This window comes from Paramisgurnus dabryanus, chromosome 15, assembly GCF_030506205.2.
Source record: "Paramisgurnus dabryanus chromosome 15, PD_genome_1.1, whole genome shotgun sequence".
Lineage (NCBI taxonomy): Eukaryota > Metazoa > Chordata > Actinopteri > Cypriniformes > Cobitidae > Paramisgurnus > Paramisgurnus dabryanus.
In genome coordinates, this window is record NC_133351.1 from 16,322,421 (window position 1) to 16,339,547 (window position 17,127).

General features: G+C 37.3%; 1 protein-coding gene across 3 annotated transcripts in view; it reads right to left on the reverse strand.

Moving 5' to 3' along the window:
* Positions 1-807: 807 nt before the first annotated feature.
* The window catches only part of uggt2 (UDP-glucose glycoprotein glucosyltransferase 2), a 40,419-nt gene continuing 24,099 nt past the window's right edge, over positions 808-17,127 (reverse strand). For 2 of the 3 annotated variants that reach the window (XM_065251677.1, XM_065251678.2), the window contains exons 30-41: positions 16,929-17,014; positions 15,514-15,598; positions 15,344-15,426; positions 11,068-11,091; positions 8,188-8,289; positions 8,016-8,100; positions 7,313-7,495; positions 5,763-5,923; positions 5,339-5,453; positions 5,125-5,241; positions 2,323-2,488; positions 808-1,949 (exon numbers count right to left, since the gene is read on the reverse strand). In XM_065251677.1, coding sequence (XP_065107749.1) covers positions 1,927-1,949; positions 2,323-2,488; positions 5,125-5,241; positions 5,339-5,453; positions 5,763-5,923; positions 7,313-7,495; positions 8,016-8,100; positions 8,188-8,289; positions 11,068-11,091; positions 15,344-15,426; positions 15,514-15,598; positions 16,929-17,014 — 1,230 coding nt within the window. In that variant the 3' untranslated portion in view covers positions 808-1,926. The remainder of the gene's footprint in view (positions 1,950-2,322; positions 2,489-5,124; positions 5,242-5,338; positions 5,454-5,762; positions 5,924-7,312; positions 7,496-8,015; positions 8,101-8,187; positions 8,290-11,067; positions 11,092-15,343; positions 15,427-15,513; positions 15,599-16,928; positions 17,015-17,127) is intronic. The other variant, XM_073811915.1, reaches the window with a different exon arrangement.

Below are 17,127 nucleotides of genomic sequence, written 5' to 3' on the forward strand. Positions count from 1 at the left end.
ATGATCAAATAAGCCGTACCAGCAACTTAAAAACTTTAAGTAATGTGACCTTCACGCAATCATAAGTTACACTGCAAAACTGCAGTATTTAGTACAGTACTTTGTATTTTTGTCTTGTTTTCAGTAGAAATATCTAAAATTCTTTAATCAATATGTATTTTCTTGATGAGCAAAATGACCTAAGAAAATAAGTCTATAGAGACAATGGGGTGAGAAAATTTTAAATTAAGTGTTTAAGAAAAAAGATTTAGTGAGAATTTTTTTTCTCACCACATTTGCGGATAATTTTGCTTGTTTTAAGCACAAATTCACATAAATTGTATATATATTTTTTGCCTATAAACTAGACTTATTTTCTAAGGTAATTTTGCTCATCAAGAAAAAGCATCTTTATTTAAGAATTTTTAGATATTTCTACTGAAAACAAGACAAACATAATAAGTAAGAAAGTCATTTTTTTGCAGTGTAATAGTTAATGCAATTATATAAATTTTTATATAAAAATATGCAATTATAAAAATTAAGCAAATTTGTGTTTAAAAAATTCTTGAATTAAGTGTTTATGAAAAAAAGTAAACTTATTTCAAGAAAATTTTTCTTTTTCCATTGGCAGATTTTTTTGCTTGTTTTATATATAGAAAATTCTTTTCTAGGTCCTTTTGCTCATCAGGAAAATACATCTTAATTTAAGAATTTTTAGATATTTTACTGAAAAAAAGACAAAAATACTCTGTAAGAAAGTCGTTGTTTTGCAGTGTGCTATTCAAATACTAATGGTTAAAAGCCATAAATCACAGGTTATGCCTCTCAGAATAAAATATCGCTTTATTCCTGAGATAATCCACATCCTTGTACATTCAAGGCATAGTAAGATGTTTGTTTGAAAACATATAAAACAAGAAATGTATAAGTAACACCTCAATAGATATTAAGTATCTGCACTATGATAGTATTCACTGTACCTACTTTACAGTAGTTTTGTGGATTGAAGCTCAGAGAGCTCAATGTTGTAGTGTATTCTGCAATGCTAAAGCAAATTCAATACATAATAAAAAACTGCATTTTAAAAGCCACAAATGAGTCACCCTTCATATGTAAACACTGCCACAAAGATGAAAAAAAGGTGACGGAATTCTCATTGAAACTATTACATGAAATGCAAAACAGTGAAACGAACGGCAAAACAGTAAATATATAGTTTTCAATGGATGAATGTACACAGTATTGACAATATTTCCTTTATAAATACACTACATGTAAACCAGTGCCAATGCCCAAAAACATCTCAAAATGCATATCTTTAATCCTTCCTGTCAATAATGTTACAAAAATCAGTTTAATGTATTCAGCACAGTTTACATCTAAAAATCGAATAGATTGAACCTTCATTCAAAATCATATATAAATTACAAAAATGGCATGAAGTTAAAAACCATTTATTTTAGCGTGCATTTCCTATTCGATAGGGATGCGGGATAATTTGCATGCGATATCATGCGCATGCCCTCAGTAAAGCCGGTTCCTTGATTAGTAGTAAATCGCCATCACCTGCTTTCAGATGGAGCGGCATTTACTACACAAAGCTGTAGTTCATAACAAGCTGGGCCATATCACTGGCGATACGTCCGCAATAATGTGAAATTGGTCCGATCTTCAGTGAACTACGGCTTTGTGTAGTAAATGCCGCTCCATCTGAAAGCAAGTGATGGCGATTTACTTCTAATTACGGAACCGGCTTTACTGACAAGATGCGCAATGACAATCACATGCAAATTATCCCTACTGTTCGATATATACAGCTGCAGTGTAACGGTATTTCCTGGTGTATGTTGGAGAAAACATCTCTGTATGACTGTCGACTTCAAGCATCGCAGGAAGATCAGGTGCAATCATCACTCTCCTCTATGCCGCTGTGAGCACTCGGCGCTAAAGCTCATCCCGTTTGGTGCCTGTCAAAATACAGATGATGCGCTGTAATTACACTACATTGAGTAAATGATCACAGCCACACCTTTCATTTTTGGGTGAACCGTTCCTTTAACATCTAAAACACTTCCTGGGCTATGACTCCTATGGACACATCCAATTTGGACTGGATGCAGTGTAGTATTTAAAAGTTTATAACGAGTCGTCACTAGGTCCGTACCCTTTAAAGAGACCTAATGCCTACAATTTAGGTACAGACATGCATACATTTGGTACCAATATGTACCTTTGAGGTACCGCCCCAGTGATGGCTATGTGACTAAAATTTTCTGAACGTTGTATGCTTAATACAGCATTGTTGGTAATTGTTAAATGTCATCTGTCATGCATTCATACCCGTGTGCTGTGATGATGAGGATGGGCTTCCCTGTCGGGTCGCCGCCTCTCTCTGCTCTTTCACCTGTCTCAGAAATTGCTTTATCTCATCGTCATAGTCGGACCATTCTGGAACAATCCTCACCGCTGCACTCAGCTTGGGCTCTTTGGTCTTTGGGTTATTGCACTGCAATCACAAAGGAATCCATCAGTTTTCCTCCTTCACCGGCAGCCTGTCCAGACTATGTATTGAATGACCTTATTTACTGTAATTTAATGAACCCTCTTTGAAGTTAAAATGTCCAATTCTGTGAGTTTAAAATCAACACTTTAATGCCTTGTGAGTCACAAAGCTCATTTTTACAACATAACGGCACTTTCACTGCATCATTGCAACTGAAAGTTTGGAAAGATGAACGCCCCAGAAAAAGCTAAAATCGCATAAAATTCTTGGACTCAAATTAGGCATGAATTACAGTATACATTATTTGGTAACCGTAACAATATCGTACACATTTAAGAATGATTTTCACATGGATTTATTGTTGTAAAACCTTTTTTTTGTATCACTTCGTATTGATAAAATGGTGGCTAAAAGTGATGTCCACTATGTAAGGAATAATTGACGACGGGCCGTTGAATTATAAGAAAATAATGCACACCCAAGGTGGAAATAATGCTGTATGACGCGAAGTGGAGTGCCGTTACACCGCGGGTGTGCATTATTTAAAATAATTCAAAGGACCGGAGTCAATTATTTACCTTATACCCTGGTTTCCACAAACATTGCTCTGTTGACTACTTTGAATAAATTTGACAAGTTAGGTGTGCGGTTTACAGAAAAAAATCATTCAACACCCATGGAACATTTCTTGGCCAATCAGAAACAAGCATTCAACAGACCCGTGGTATAAAAGCAATTATACTACGAGTCCGTTGAATGCTTGAATCTGATTGGCTGATGAACGTTCTGAGGTGTGCAATTATTTTCTAGGAATTGCACGGTGAACGTAGTTCCAGGCAACTCTCTAGACCGCATTACAGTTCCATATCACTTCGCATAGGTAACTGTAATAACAGACTAACAAAAACAACATGACAGATGATTTTCCGAAGCAATAAAAGCGCTGTTTAGAGACGCGCAGGGTCTCTCGCTCCTCTTTCTTTCTTTCTTTCTCTCTCTCTGTCTCTGTCGCTCTCGTTCTCTTTCTAATAACTTCATAAATAACTGCATTAGAATGCTATCAACGGCTCAAGCCTTCATTGCCAGCTTTAAAATGACTTTTTGGAACCAACCGTTGGATGAGACGCGAAAGAAATAGTCCTACTCACAACAGCAATTTAAGTACAAAACCCGGACGAATCCCTTTAAATATATCATGTATTCGATGTCTTGAGGTGTGGTAACCGTAGTATAAGCGGAATAATTGACTCCAGGCCGTTGAATTATTAAAAAATACACCCGAGGTGGTGATGTGGTCACGACGCGAAGCAAAAGATTTTTTTTTCTAATAATTCAATGGCCCGTCGTAAATTATTCTTTACTTAATTCCCCCTCAGGTTAGATTAAACCATGAGATTAAAATGTGACGTAATAACCAATGTAACACTGCAGCACCCGGGGAGCAATGGGGGACAGGTGCCTTGCTCAAGGGCACCTCAGTCGCAACACAAGCCAGACTCTCTTACTTTAGGCCATGACTGCCCGATATGAGGTATATGGTACAAAATTAAGTTTTGAGGTACTTATTAGACAAAAAATTGTCAAAAAGGCAAATCACAGCAAAATAGGGAATATGCAAAAAAAGAAAAGTACAAAAAGGTAATAAAGCATACATTGACTACAATTTTATCTGTTTTTTTATATTTATTGATCCTTTATTGTGGTAATATTTTGTATGCATTATCCTGAGCTATGTCTTTATAAACTTTGCACATGTGTTGTATGTAAATTTCTGCCAATCCTCCTTACATTCATCTTAAAGGCTGAGCAGTTTGAACTCCAAACACAAATGCAACATACATACACAATTATGAATGCATCTTTAATAAAATATTTGAATTAAGAGCAAAGATCTCAATTGGACATCACTTTTGACCAGCACTACTGTATTACAACTATATAGATGTTACTTACACCTAAAGGTAGCAGGTGGATTTCTAGTAGTCCATGAAATAAAACCCCTACTGTAAGTCTAAGTTAAAATAAACCCACATATCCCTAGAGTAAAACAGTTTAATGGCTAAACTTGGCATGTATAAATGAGGCAAAGTTTTCAACAGAATGACACGGTCATCATTCTGAGTGAGAGAGCAAGAGACCCGAGTCCATACCCTGAACCTGTGCTCGCTCTGCTCAGTAACAGATTTCTAAACTCACACCCATTTCCCTGACTGCTGTCTCTAATGAGACATTTCCCTCCCCACCTCACAGAAGCAGCCAGCAGGAAGGGAAAGGGTGTAAATGAGACTACTATTTTTGTCATTCTGTGTGTGTGTGTTAACCACAGTAGGAATGAAGAAATCTGGATATGATCGGGCTGCAGGCATTTTGACCAGATATCACATTATTGGGTTTGTGTACCAGGTAAATTGTACAAATAAGTCATGAATCTGTCATTGCTTTAATTATAATCGGCACCAAACATAATTATGTGAGGTATAATAATATAATGCATATACAATTCATATACTATATTCATAAATTGATCCAACAACAACAAAAACAGCTATTTGGAAAGTAAATTTTTTAAGCTTTTCAAAGTAGGACTGCTGTATGGGTGTAATGAGTTATAGCATAGTATGATATGAATGCATACAAACCAGATCTATAGTCTTGGCAGTTGCCTTGGAATTGTTGTCACACCATGTCTCGCACCATAGCCACTCTTGAGGAAGAGACTTGATGGCTACTTGATGAATCATATTGTTGGGAAGATCCTGTTAGCATCGACCAACAAAGAGAAACAACATTTAATCTACTTGTCACATTAAATTTATATTATAGTGGAAGGCTAGGGTCATGTCGCGCAGATACCTGGTCCAGGTTGGACAGACTGTTGGGATCTTGGCTTAAAGCCTGGTACTGTCCTCTAAGCCTGTCTCCAGCTGCTATCTTCCTGAATTTCTTTAGGTCCACCACATACAGTGCACTGGAAAATGAGGGCCACATTTAATGAAATACATATTCAAATATCAAAGCTTACAGATTGTGTTACATTATACCACGGGGCTGTTGAATGCTGAATTCTGATTGGTTGTAAAATGTTCAACAGGTATGCATTTTTTTGTCTAAAAGTATCAACCAGAGCAATGTTTTAGCAATGTTTGTGTTAAGCGTGGTATAAGCAGAATAAATGACTCTGAACCTTTGAATTTTTGAAAATAATTGTTGTCAATTATTCCTTACGCAATTTATGGTACAAAGTGATAGACTGCGATTTCAATGTATTTCTGTCTACCTGATGTGGTATTTCCTGTGTCCAAGATGGGAAGCCCAGTAGCCTGTTTTCCAAAACCGGTAGCCTTCCATCTCTCTTCGGCTATCGCAGAATGGAGTATATCCATAGGGAGCTCCTTCTAGATCCAATTCTCTCAGATCCTTTAAATCTGCCCTGACAATCTAAAATATAAAGAATTCAGCTTCAGGATTTGCAATTAAAAATCACCTTAAAGATGAATATACAAACATCAGGATTCTGTTTCTCTCTCCCTGTCTCGTCCTCGACCCCGAGGACAATGAGACAAACAAACCCAGTTCCTGCTGTTGTGAAGTTCATCACACCACTGATCTACTGACCGTCCATCAAACTTGATGCCCAGCCGATGCCTGACCAATGACCACTGGCGGAACCAGTTTAATTTGCGTACCCGTTCACATACCCCGATAGTATATATATATATATATATATATATATATATATATAAATAAATATATATGTATCTCTCTCATTGGTTTTTCTCCTTCTAGGAGTTTTCCCCCTGGACTAGCCAGGAGGGTTTTTCTCCTAGGGGTTTTTTCATCCCCTGGAGAGTCCACCTCCTTTGGCTTAACTTACTACTTTACTGTATATGTTACATTACTACTACGCTTGCTTTTCTATGCTTTTCCTACATCTATTAATGTAAAGCTGCTTTGAAACAATTAACAATTGTGAAAAGCGCTGTATAAATAAAATTGAATTGAACATTGCTTTAAATATACCAAGTTAATCTTATACATTTGAAATGAGATGATGATATGATGATAATGTGTGAAATTAGGTAAAAAAATCTCACTGTATTGAGTTAGAGTTAAATATTTGATTTTTACTGGTTTAGAATCCATTCAGACAATTTCAGGGTCTTGAGCTAGCACTTTTAGCATAGCATAGCATAGCATAATCCATTGAATCTGATTAGACCATTAGCATTGCGCTAAAAATAACCAAAAAGTTTCGTAATGATATTACGCAGTGGCCGAAAATAGTCACTTGCTATTGAAAGTTACCAAGGGGACTATTTTCAGTCACTGCGTAATATCATTGCGCCGGCCTCCTGCAGCCATGTTATGGCAGCAAAGTCCTTGATTATTACGCAGAAATGAGAGTATAGTTCCTTGTCATATCTGCCTAGAAAATCGCAACTTTTATTTTCTGTCAGTCTTAGTACACAATGTAACTACAGAAAAGTCGAGTTTTAAATAGGAAAAATATCGAAACGCTCTGGTTATTTTTTAGTGTGATGCTAATGGTCTAATCAGATTCAATGAATTATGCTAAGCTATGCTAAAAATGGTACCACCAGACCTAAAGATCAGCTGAATGGATTCCTAAAACGAGAAAAATCAAATGTTTATCTCTATGGGAGCTGGAAAATGAGCATATTTTCAAAAAAAGTGGAGTGTCCCTTTAAATAATGTGTACCTTTTCATGTACGTATTCTTAAAAATTTTACTTAGTGTACATTGCAGTATGCAAGTATTCTATTACGAGAAGCTGTTTTTTTATTGAGTATAGTAACACATTTTCACCTGATCAGCATCAACAAAGATGATCTTGTCCACAGCCAGAGGAAAGAGCACATCTAGGAAAAGGATCTTGTAACCCCAGATGATGCGCTGCTTTTCTGTTTGCTGGTGAAGCCAGCGTGGCCACTTATACTGGACCAGTTCATATTGGAAACCATATTCCTTCGCCATTTGAGGAATAGTGTCCTGTACATGTACATAAAGACATACTGTATGAATTAATAATTGAGGACAACAGACTAATATCCATTTACATCATATTAATGCATATGTCTTTGGCTAAGCTTGATATGATGATGTATTTATTTCAGGTTCTGTATTGGAAAATGCAAGGTCTGGAGAAAGACAACTTCATCATCTGCGTCCACTTTCTAAGAACCACCCACTCAGAAGGAGATCGCTTGACTGACATGTAAAGTAACCAAATACAGTTTGTTTTTATGACACAAAAATGTGATGCTATAATCCCTTCCTAGTTTCCCGCAACACATTTTTCCTCTTCCAGAGGCACTCACTGCAGCAGCCTTAAACAACTTTCCAACCTGATAAATCTCTCAAAATGGCTATAATAAAAAGGACAGAGGCAAGGGAGCATTTCAGCTAGCTTCTGCAATTTTTGCAATATGCGTCAGGCAGCCGTTAAAGGGTTGGCGTGTGGGTGTGTGGCATCTTGAAACTGCACCTTGCAGGCCCGTGTAAGTCTTACCTTGAACGAGGGAGAAAGGTAGTTTTTGAGAAACCAGAACTTGACAGGAGTTGTGGTGTGTCGAAGGACAGACAGCATCATTATTCTATAATAGGAAAAGCACAATGTAAGGACGAAAGATGCTGCTGACGTGGCCATGTGTCAGTATGCGTCATACACGTGGATGTTTTACCTCAGGAAGCGCTCGTACAAATGTCCAGAGGCCACTGAGAAGATGTTGAGAACGTCTTTCTTCTTCTGGTCACCATCTTTTACACTTGGGCCACCTGCAAAGCTGCAAGATAACAAAAAACTTCTCAAAACCGTAACCAGTTTGAAGCCGAAATGCTGTTACAGAGAGATGAATACTGTGGTGTGTTTATTCTGTCATATTTGCAAGCACAGCATCAAAACTAGAGCTACTGCATTGTGCTGCATCCTGCGAATGTCACAACAGGATTACATGGATTACTTGTTTATGGTCACGACTCTGCTAACCAAATCAGAGTATTGCAAGAAAAATCATATGTACTTTCTATTGCAAGTGACAATATTTTGATAATTTATTCACACAGGCACATGCACACACAGCTGTTTTATCACCTTGAGGATGTTTCATATACATAATGTTTTTTTTTATACTGGACAAACTGTATATTCTATTCCCTTTCCCTAAACATAACGCTCACAGATAACATTGTGCATTTTAGATTTCAACCCCCATAAAGGTCCCACTGGGAAACAAAAAAATGTGTACACACAAACGCACACACCCACAAGAGACAAATGTTTTATTTTTGTAATTTTTGTAATGCTGCTTTATGCAAAATGCATTATTTCCTTCCTATTTACTCAATTGACAAGCACCTTTATTTAAAGCCACAATATGTAAGATTTTTTAATAAAATATCCAAAATGCACATGTTATTGTGTACTTACATTATCCCCAAAGTTCCCAAAAATTAGTTAATCCACCTAGCCTAGGAAAACCCAGACAACTTCCGGCAAATTTAGATTTGCTTTGCAAGTAGTCTGGCAAAGGGGCCATTCAAGCCCATTACCGTGGCACCAATCAGAAACTAAGGGTGTCACGATTTCGTTTTTAAATCGAAATCGATCGAAATTAAGTCACAACCTCGAACTTTGAATTAAAATTTGGGATCGTCGATGCTGCCACGCCCCCATGTCACGTCCGGTCGGCTTGTCAAGCGGGGAAAAAAATAAACCTCTCAGAGGTTCCTTTACAAACGGTCCAGCGAACGCGATTTATATTTTAAGCACGAGGGATGTATTGCTACAACTCCTTGTAATGCATATCATAAACAGGATTACTACCTAGTGATCTGCCTTTGGACAGAGCGCAGGTCTCTCTGCACGTGCGTGAGAGTGGCGCCAAGATGCAGCGGGTTATATTTTAAACAAAAGGGATAGTTTGCCTAAGCTTGCAGGAAACGCATAAAACTGAACAAATACGTAAGGATTACTACTTTAGTTTATGTTTAGACTTCGGACAGATGCAATAGCGCGTGCACGTGGGACAGAGAGAAGCGCAGCTGCTTGTGACGCACCGGTTTTATTTCAGATGCTAGGATGAGTACAAGATGCGCGCATTAAGTCCATGTGCGTGCAAGAAGGAATCCTCTCTCTACAAGCTCTCTCACATAAGTAAAGCCCACAAACCCCCATGCGAGTAAAAGCATGCAATGTGCATGTTAATGTGAAACTATAATAATAATAATAATTATAATAATGAAGGCATATAATTTTTTGTCTTTCAAAAAAAAAAATAATAATAATCGAGAATCGAATCGTGGCCTTAGAACCGAAAATGTAATCGAATCGAGGATTTGGAGAATCGTGACACCCCTATCAGAAACGATGGGGCGGGCTTTACACGATGACGACAGCGCAGCAGCAACGGTAAAGCAGATTCTGTACATTACACAGATGGATGCCGCTGTGAAACATCACTTGTTCGAATCAGCTATCGCGCCTGTTTTAAGCGATTTAAACTTTTCCTTTTCGTTTAAACCCAAGTAAAGAACAACAGACTTTTCCTAACAACCAGGTCATTTTATGTGGACGCATGAAGTCAATGGCTCTAAAGTTTAGACAGGTGCCTACAGGCTATAACCAGACAGAATTCAACTTGTCCTAACAGTTTATCCATTGTTCCATTATTTAAAATAGAGCCATCTACTTTAAGATTTATTTAAATAACATCCAAAGCCATGACATTCATCACATTTGTGACTATGCCTTGAGTGTCCAAATTATTGTACATATGAAATAGTGTAAAGAAGGACAATAAAGGTCTGTATTAAAACTGCTATGGGCATCTGTGCATGCAGCTTAGAAAAAAACTCAAAATATAAAAAATAGTACTCCACATGTAGGTCAAAAAAGTTTGCTAGACCGTTAAACAACTCAACAGAAAATGTATGTTTTGAGAACGATCAGAGATTTCTAAAGACCTCAGCATACATCATTGCCACAAGATAATCATGTGCCATCTGTAGCTTTTGACAACCACTCCAGCCAAGATCTCACCTACTGCTGCCTCTGCATAGATCTTCAGATGAGATTTATTTTAAATCATTTAAATAGGATTACTCCAATAAAATATTTTTGTTCTTATTACAAGCAATATACTTTTTAAAATACAGACAGGTTAATAAATAATACAAATAAAGTCCTTCACCTAAAAGATAAAGTAATGCTTACAAACTAGGGCTGCACTATTGTTTCAGCATCGACATTGCAATTCCTGCATCTGCAGAACAAACATTCAAATCACAAAACACATAGAGCACCCCTCAAAACAACACTATTTTGGACACCTTTGCAACTGGTACGCTATTTAAAAAAAGGTTTATCACAGATTTCTATGTGAGAAACCAGTGAGCGATACAAAAAACGCAAGGCGTTTCCTCTTAGAAGCCATCTGGTAAAATCATCCAGTATGCAATGTTAGTTTCCCCCAATATTGTGCAGACCTACTACAAAATGAAATTCATTTGTGTCATTCACTTCAGATAAAGAGAAAGTGAAATGCAGAGATAAAGTTCCCTACCTTTTCTCCAAAGAACTCCAAACACTTTACAAAGACAGCAAAAGAGACACATCACAAAGTTGAATTAAAGGGCTGCTTAAAATATAAACCCTCCACACAAACACAGTCATAGACAGTTACACACGGACTCTGCAAGTCCTTTTTTACTCAAATATGGTAAAATGTGTTAAAGGTGAGCAGAAATGTGCCATTTTGGGTGTGTCCTTTAAATGCAAATGAGCTGATCTCTGCACTAAACGGCAGTGCCGTGGTTGGATGGTGCAGATAAAGGGGCAGTATTATCCCCTTCTGACATCACAAGGGGATCCAAATTTTAATGACCTATTTTTTCACATACTTGCAAATAATGGTTTACCAAAACTATGTTACTTGGTTGATCTTTTTCACATTTTCTAGGATGATAAAAGCACTGGGGACCCAATTATAGCACTTAAACAAGGAAAAAGTCAGATTTTCATGATATGTTCCCTTTAAACAGAGTAATTGAATGCATTATCAAATATGCCAAACTATTTATAACACTTATAGGGGCAATTTCCCGGACAAGGCTTATGCCACCCAGACTGAAATTCATGTTTGAGCTGCCTTTATTGTAAAAACAATATAATATCTTAACATATTTCAGTGCTGTTGTTTTGTCTCAAGATGCACACCTGTACATTTTAAAATTTGCTTGTAAAAACTATTTAAATGTCCTAATATAACCAAGGCCTAGTCCTAGATTAATCTAAACCCTGTCTGGGAAACTACCCCATAGAAAGGCAAGGAGTGGGGATAACAGGTGTGCACATTGTGTAGAGTTCTGCTGATGTTTACAGGCATAGATTCAATGCAGGCTTAATAAATGCAGAGATGCAGACTATTTCACTGTGAATGTAACAGCATCATTTAAAGATCATTTTAGCAGCGCTGTTCCTCTCAGCCTGTTATCCAAATTACCACATAAATAATCAATATAAACTCTATGTACAGGCGTGAAGTAACACCCTTTTATAAATGGTGACAGAAAGCTCTGTTCCAAAACCTAGTTAAGTATCTCACTGTATCGTGCGGACATAAACTGCTTTCACACAGAGTCTTTATTGGTGAATTGCAGTGAAGAGGACCACTTTTAAAAATAATGTCCTGGCACCTATTGTTCGATTCATGTTTTTAAATTTCCTTCGGTGTGTAAATGTGTATTAAGGATGCACCGAATCCAGGATTCGGATTCCTAAAATTGTTTTCCACCGAATCGAACCCTAGGCTTGCACTACGCTGGTCGATATCATTCGGCCGTTGATTACACACATCGGGTGCTGACGTGGAGATAAGCTTTTTCTTTCGGTGAGCCTTAGGGGCCGGTTCACATTTCGCGGACACGAGCGGTTCGCACCGCATCGCTTTCATTATGCATAGGCTTATGGTAATTGTCAAAATAGTTTTTCCCCCTTGTCATCCTGGCATAATGTTGCTTATCCTTTTTTTACAGTTAAAATGAAATAAAATGAAAAATACACTGCTGTGGACGTTGTTTACTTCATTAATGTGTTTTACTGTGTTAATGGCAGGGTTTAAATTGGGCAGGGGCCGTCCTGGGCAAAGCCCCGGCACATAGGCTGAAGGTCTCGCTCTGCTCTTGCCAGTGTACTCGCTGCGCTGGTGCGTGTGCACTGACGTGAAGGGAATAATGTGTTTCCATTCATTATAGAGCATACTCACCAACGCAAGTTTAACGATTTGCGCGAGTAGATTACATACAAAGTCAATGCAAAGAAGCAACCAGGTGCGTCCTGGCGATGCAAATGACGCGAATTGGGCGGCGCAATTGCCGCGAAAACACGCGCTTTCCCCTTTAAACGCGTCTTCGCACAAGTTATGCAACTCAAGCGAAAAAACTCAGAACTTCAAGAACGCGCTCTCACGTAGGATCATTTGACTCATTTAATTACAGTATGTTACTGGATAACACTGGATATAACTCATTGTATAGGCATAGTTTAATAAAATAATGTATTTTGATTACACAAATCAAACCTAACTATATGATTGTTTTAACTGCTGACCAGCATAGGGAATCTCTATGGCTAATTTATAAGACATGTAAGAGTCTTCTTGGGCATCTTATGCCTAGAATTATTCAAGGAGGTTGATTCTTTTAACTTCCTTTAAAATGTGATCAATTGTGCATAATGACATGTGGAACAAATGGATATAGGGTGTCAAAACTCATAGATTTGCATCATTTAAAATTCAGATGCTCTTTTTAAAATATTTGGGGTCAACCTCTGGCACAGCTTTAAAGCTGAAACTTATCAAATCCTATCAGAGGTCCAGAATGTCATTGAAACACACCAGTGGCTTTGCTGTCATCAGTATTAAACATGTTTCCCCTCGAAGTACCCCTCCCCGCAGAGCCCCCCCACATAACAAATCCCAATTTAACCCCTGGTTAATGGAATAAGGATGCGAATATGATTCTGTATTCGGCTTCGGCCGAATCTTAAACAGTGGATTTGGTATTCGGCCGAACCCAAAAAATCTGGATTCGGTGCATCCCTAGTATTAGTACATGTTAACAATATGCAAAAGGTACATACCCCAAAGTAAACTATGACACGAGTTATTGTCCCCAACGCAAATCTCTTTTCTCGGACTATAACAAACACACAAATTGTAAGTAATCCTGGGATTGGTGATGTAGTAAAGACCTACATTATTATAATTCCTCCTGCTTCGGACTGACAGTGTCTAAGTTAACTCCTGTTAGCAACTGAATCTTTTACACATGGTAAGGAGCGTCACGTTTCCGGCTGACATCAGAGGTATTCAGGCCAATCACAACATACAGATTAGCTGGCCAATCAAGGACACAGTGCTTTTCAAATCCGTGCGTTTCAGGGAGAGAGAGTGAAATCTGGAGCTACAAAAATGTATGGTATGTGGAAAAGATTTAACCATAAACCACTCAAACACATCGTATTATTCCAAATACACAAAAGAGCGGTGTTTTTTACCAATGAAATAGGGGCTCTTTAACAGTAACAGTAACATCGTTGTGAACATTTTACTGGTAAAGTCATATTGGTAAATTTACCAATGAACCACAATTACTGTGTGAAAGAGGCTACGACATCACACGAATAGTACACTACAAATAAAGCACACTAGAGACAGGACTAATGCTTGCAGTTGATTCTAATAGGGCCTGACAAGTTATTATGGCAATGGCTTTATACTCTAATATCCAAAAAATAATTAGTTTTTAAATAATGATTGTGATTCATACTTTGAATGATGCTGCTTAAAATTGTGGCCAAAAACAAGGTCTCACAGAAGGCAGCATCGTTTTGCTGCCTAGTGTTTGATTTTGGGGAGACAGGCATCTATTAATAGCCGTTTACGTAGTAGGGGTGTAACAATACATCTATATGGATCGATACATTGATTTTATTTCTAAGGATCCGATGTGTCGATGGCACACATAAAAAAATCGATTTAAGGTACCTTTATTTTTACACTCTCCACATCCTCAGTCCTTGACATGAATCCAATGTAGCAACAAAAGCGGTTGAGCGAACGAGACAGAAAACGAGCGTGTGTTTAGCACTGCAGGTAATATTGTCTATGCAAAACGCAGTGTCCGCTCTCATATGTTGCTTAGTTGATTATTTTTTAAAGAATCATTTCTCAAAAGTGACCACTGCAGCACTTGTTTGACTGTTAGATCTGATGTTGTGTGACAGATCAAATGCTTAAGTTTAACAGCTTTATTTTTTAAATATTTATTTCAATTTAACATTTCTTTTTCTAAAACTACCTCAATGATTTTCACTATTGCACATTTTGACACAAAATACTGAAAGACTTTGACTGTTGCTTCCATAAGCTTGATTTTATGTGACATTTTGCCTGTCATTATTCATTTTTTTTTAATTTAAAAGAAAAAAGTACATTTTTGTTAGTTTGTTGTTATAAATGTTCCAGTTGGGACAGAGATTGTGCCATTTTCAAAGAGTTTATGTTCATGTTATATATTTTGGTTGCATTTGTAGGTCAAAATGTAACTGCTTAACTAGGAACGTAATATAAAAATAAAGATAAATTAATCGATCGGATGAAATCATAACCGCATCGAACAAATTTTCAATGTATCTGCAAAACCGCATTGAAGGCAGAGAAAATCGACATTGCATCGAATTGGAATGAACGGTCCAATTTACACCCCTAGTAGGCAGCACACTAGGTTTTGGAACAGAGCTTAGGGTGCAGTTAGTGCATCAGAAATCTCGCTCACCTTGTTAGAGAGTCCCACAGTCCTTTGGATTCTGCTTCTTCACTTAGTAGATCTTCGTTGATTTTGTCTGCCTTTTTCTGAACCTAATATTTCAACAAAATGCCTTTTTATTGCTCCCCTCTGATGTTTTTTAACAATAAAGTGTAGTGTGAAAATGCTGTACCACTTACTCTCACTTTGATGATCTTGCTGTGAAAGCTGTTAAGCACTACAGTGACATCACCAGCATCAGCAGGAGAGTCCGTACCATCATGCCTAAAACACGCCACATCGTAAAAAACATTCAAACTGTATGCAAATAAAGATTTTTCCTAAAAGAAAATACTATTTGTCGTAAGTAGCAGATTAATAATGGTAAAAAGCTAAGACCAATAACAACTTTTTTGAAACTTAAACCTAAATGTAGACGGATGGTGGGAGGGAGCATAATAAAATTAAGGAGAAAGAAGAATAGCAGAAAAGACCCTGTGAAAAGGGATGTCTTCTAACCTTAAAGGAATATTTCATTTTCTTAAAAGATAAATCCAGATAATTTACCCACCACCATGTCATCCAAAATTTTGATGTCTTTGTTCAGTCGAGAAGAAATTATGTTTTTTGAGGAAAACATTGCAGGATTTTTCTCATTTTAATGGACTTTAATAGAGCCCAACATTTAATACTTAACTCAACACTTAACAGTTTTTTTCAATGGAGTTTCAAAGGACTATAAACGATCCCAAACAAGGCATAAGGGTCTTATCTAGCAAAATGATTGTCATTTTTGACAATAAAATTACCAAATATCCACTTTTAAAGCACAACTTCTCATCTAAATCCGGTCCAGCGCGACCTAACGTAAATGCGTAGTGACGTAGGGAGGTCACGTGCTACATATATAAAACACACATTTGCGGACCATTGTAAACAATAAACTGACACAAAGACATTAATTAGTATCAGTTGACATACAACAACGTAGGAACGGTCCTCGTCTCAACACTTGTAAACACTAGAGCGGAGTTTCGCGTTCGTCCTCTGTGACCTCTTGACATCATGACGTATTGCGTGGGGTCACGTTGGCGCATCACGACCGGATTTAAACGAGAAGTTGTGCTTTAAAAGTGTATATTTGTTATTTTTCTTGTCAAAAATGACAATCGTTTTGCTAGATAAGACCCTTATGCTTCGTTTGGGATCGTTTAGAGTCCTTTGAAACTCCGTTGAAAAAAACTGTTAAGTGTTGAGTTAAGTATTAAATGTTGGGCTCTATTAAAGTCCATTAAAATGAGAAAAATCCTGCAATGTTTTCCTCAAAAAACATAATTTCTTCTCGACTGAACAAAGAAAGACATCAACATTTTGGATGACATGGTGGTGAGTAAATTATCTGGATTTTTCTTTTAAAAAAATTGAATATTCCTTTAACCTAAAAAGATATACATTTTACTGTCATCTATATCTTTAGGATCCACAGCAGTGCTGCGTTAAAGAAACTGCTGAAACAAGCAAGTATATTAAAAAAGAACATAAATCTTTAGTTTTAGGTGTAGTAGATTTTCCCTTTATCTCTTTTCTTTATTAGTATCTTAAAAAAAACACTCACGCCTGTATTTGATATATGTCCTCAGAGCGGCCCTCTCGTAGCCTCAGAATCCAGGCCCCTGGGTTGGCCTTTAACTGAAAATAGCCCTGTACCATAAAATGGGTGGGAAGATAGACTTTAAAAGCATGACTAATGTGACAGTCATTAAACATGCAAGTGTTTTTCTTTCCATTTTTGAACAATTCTTGATAATCACTTT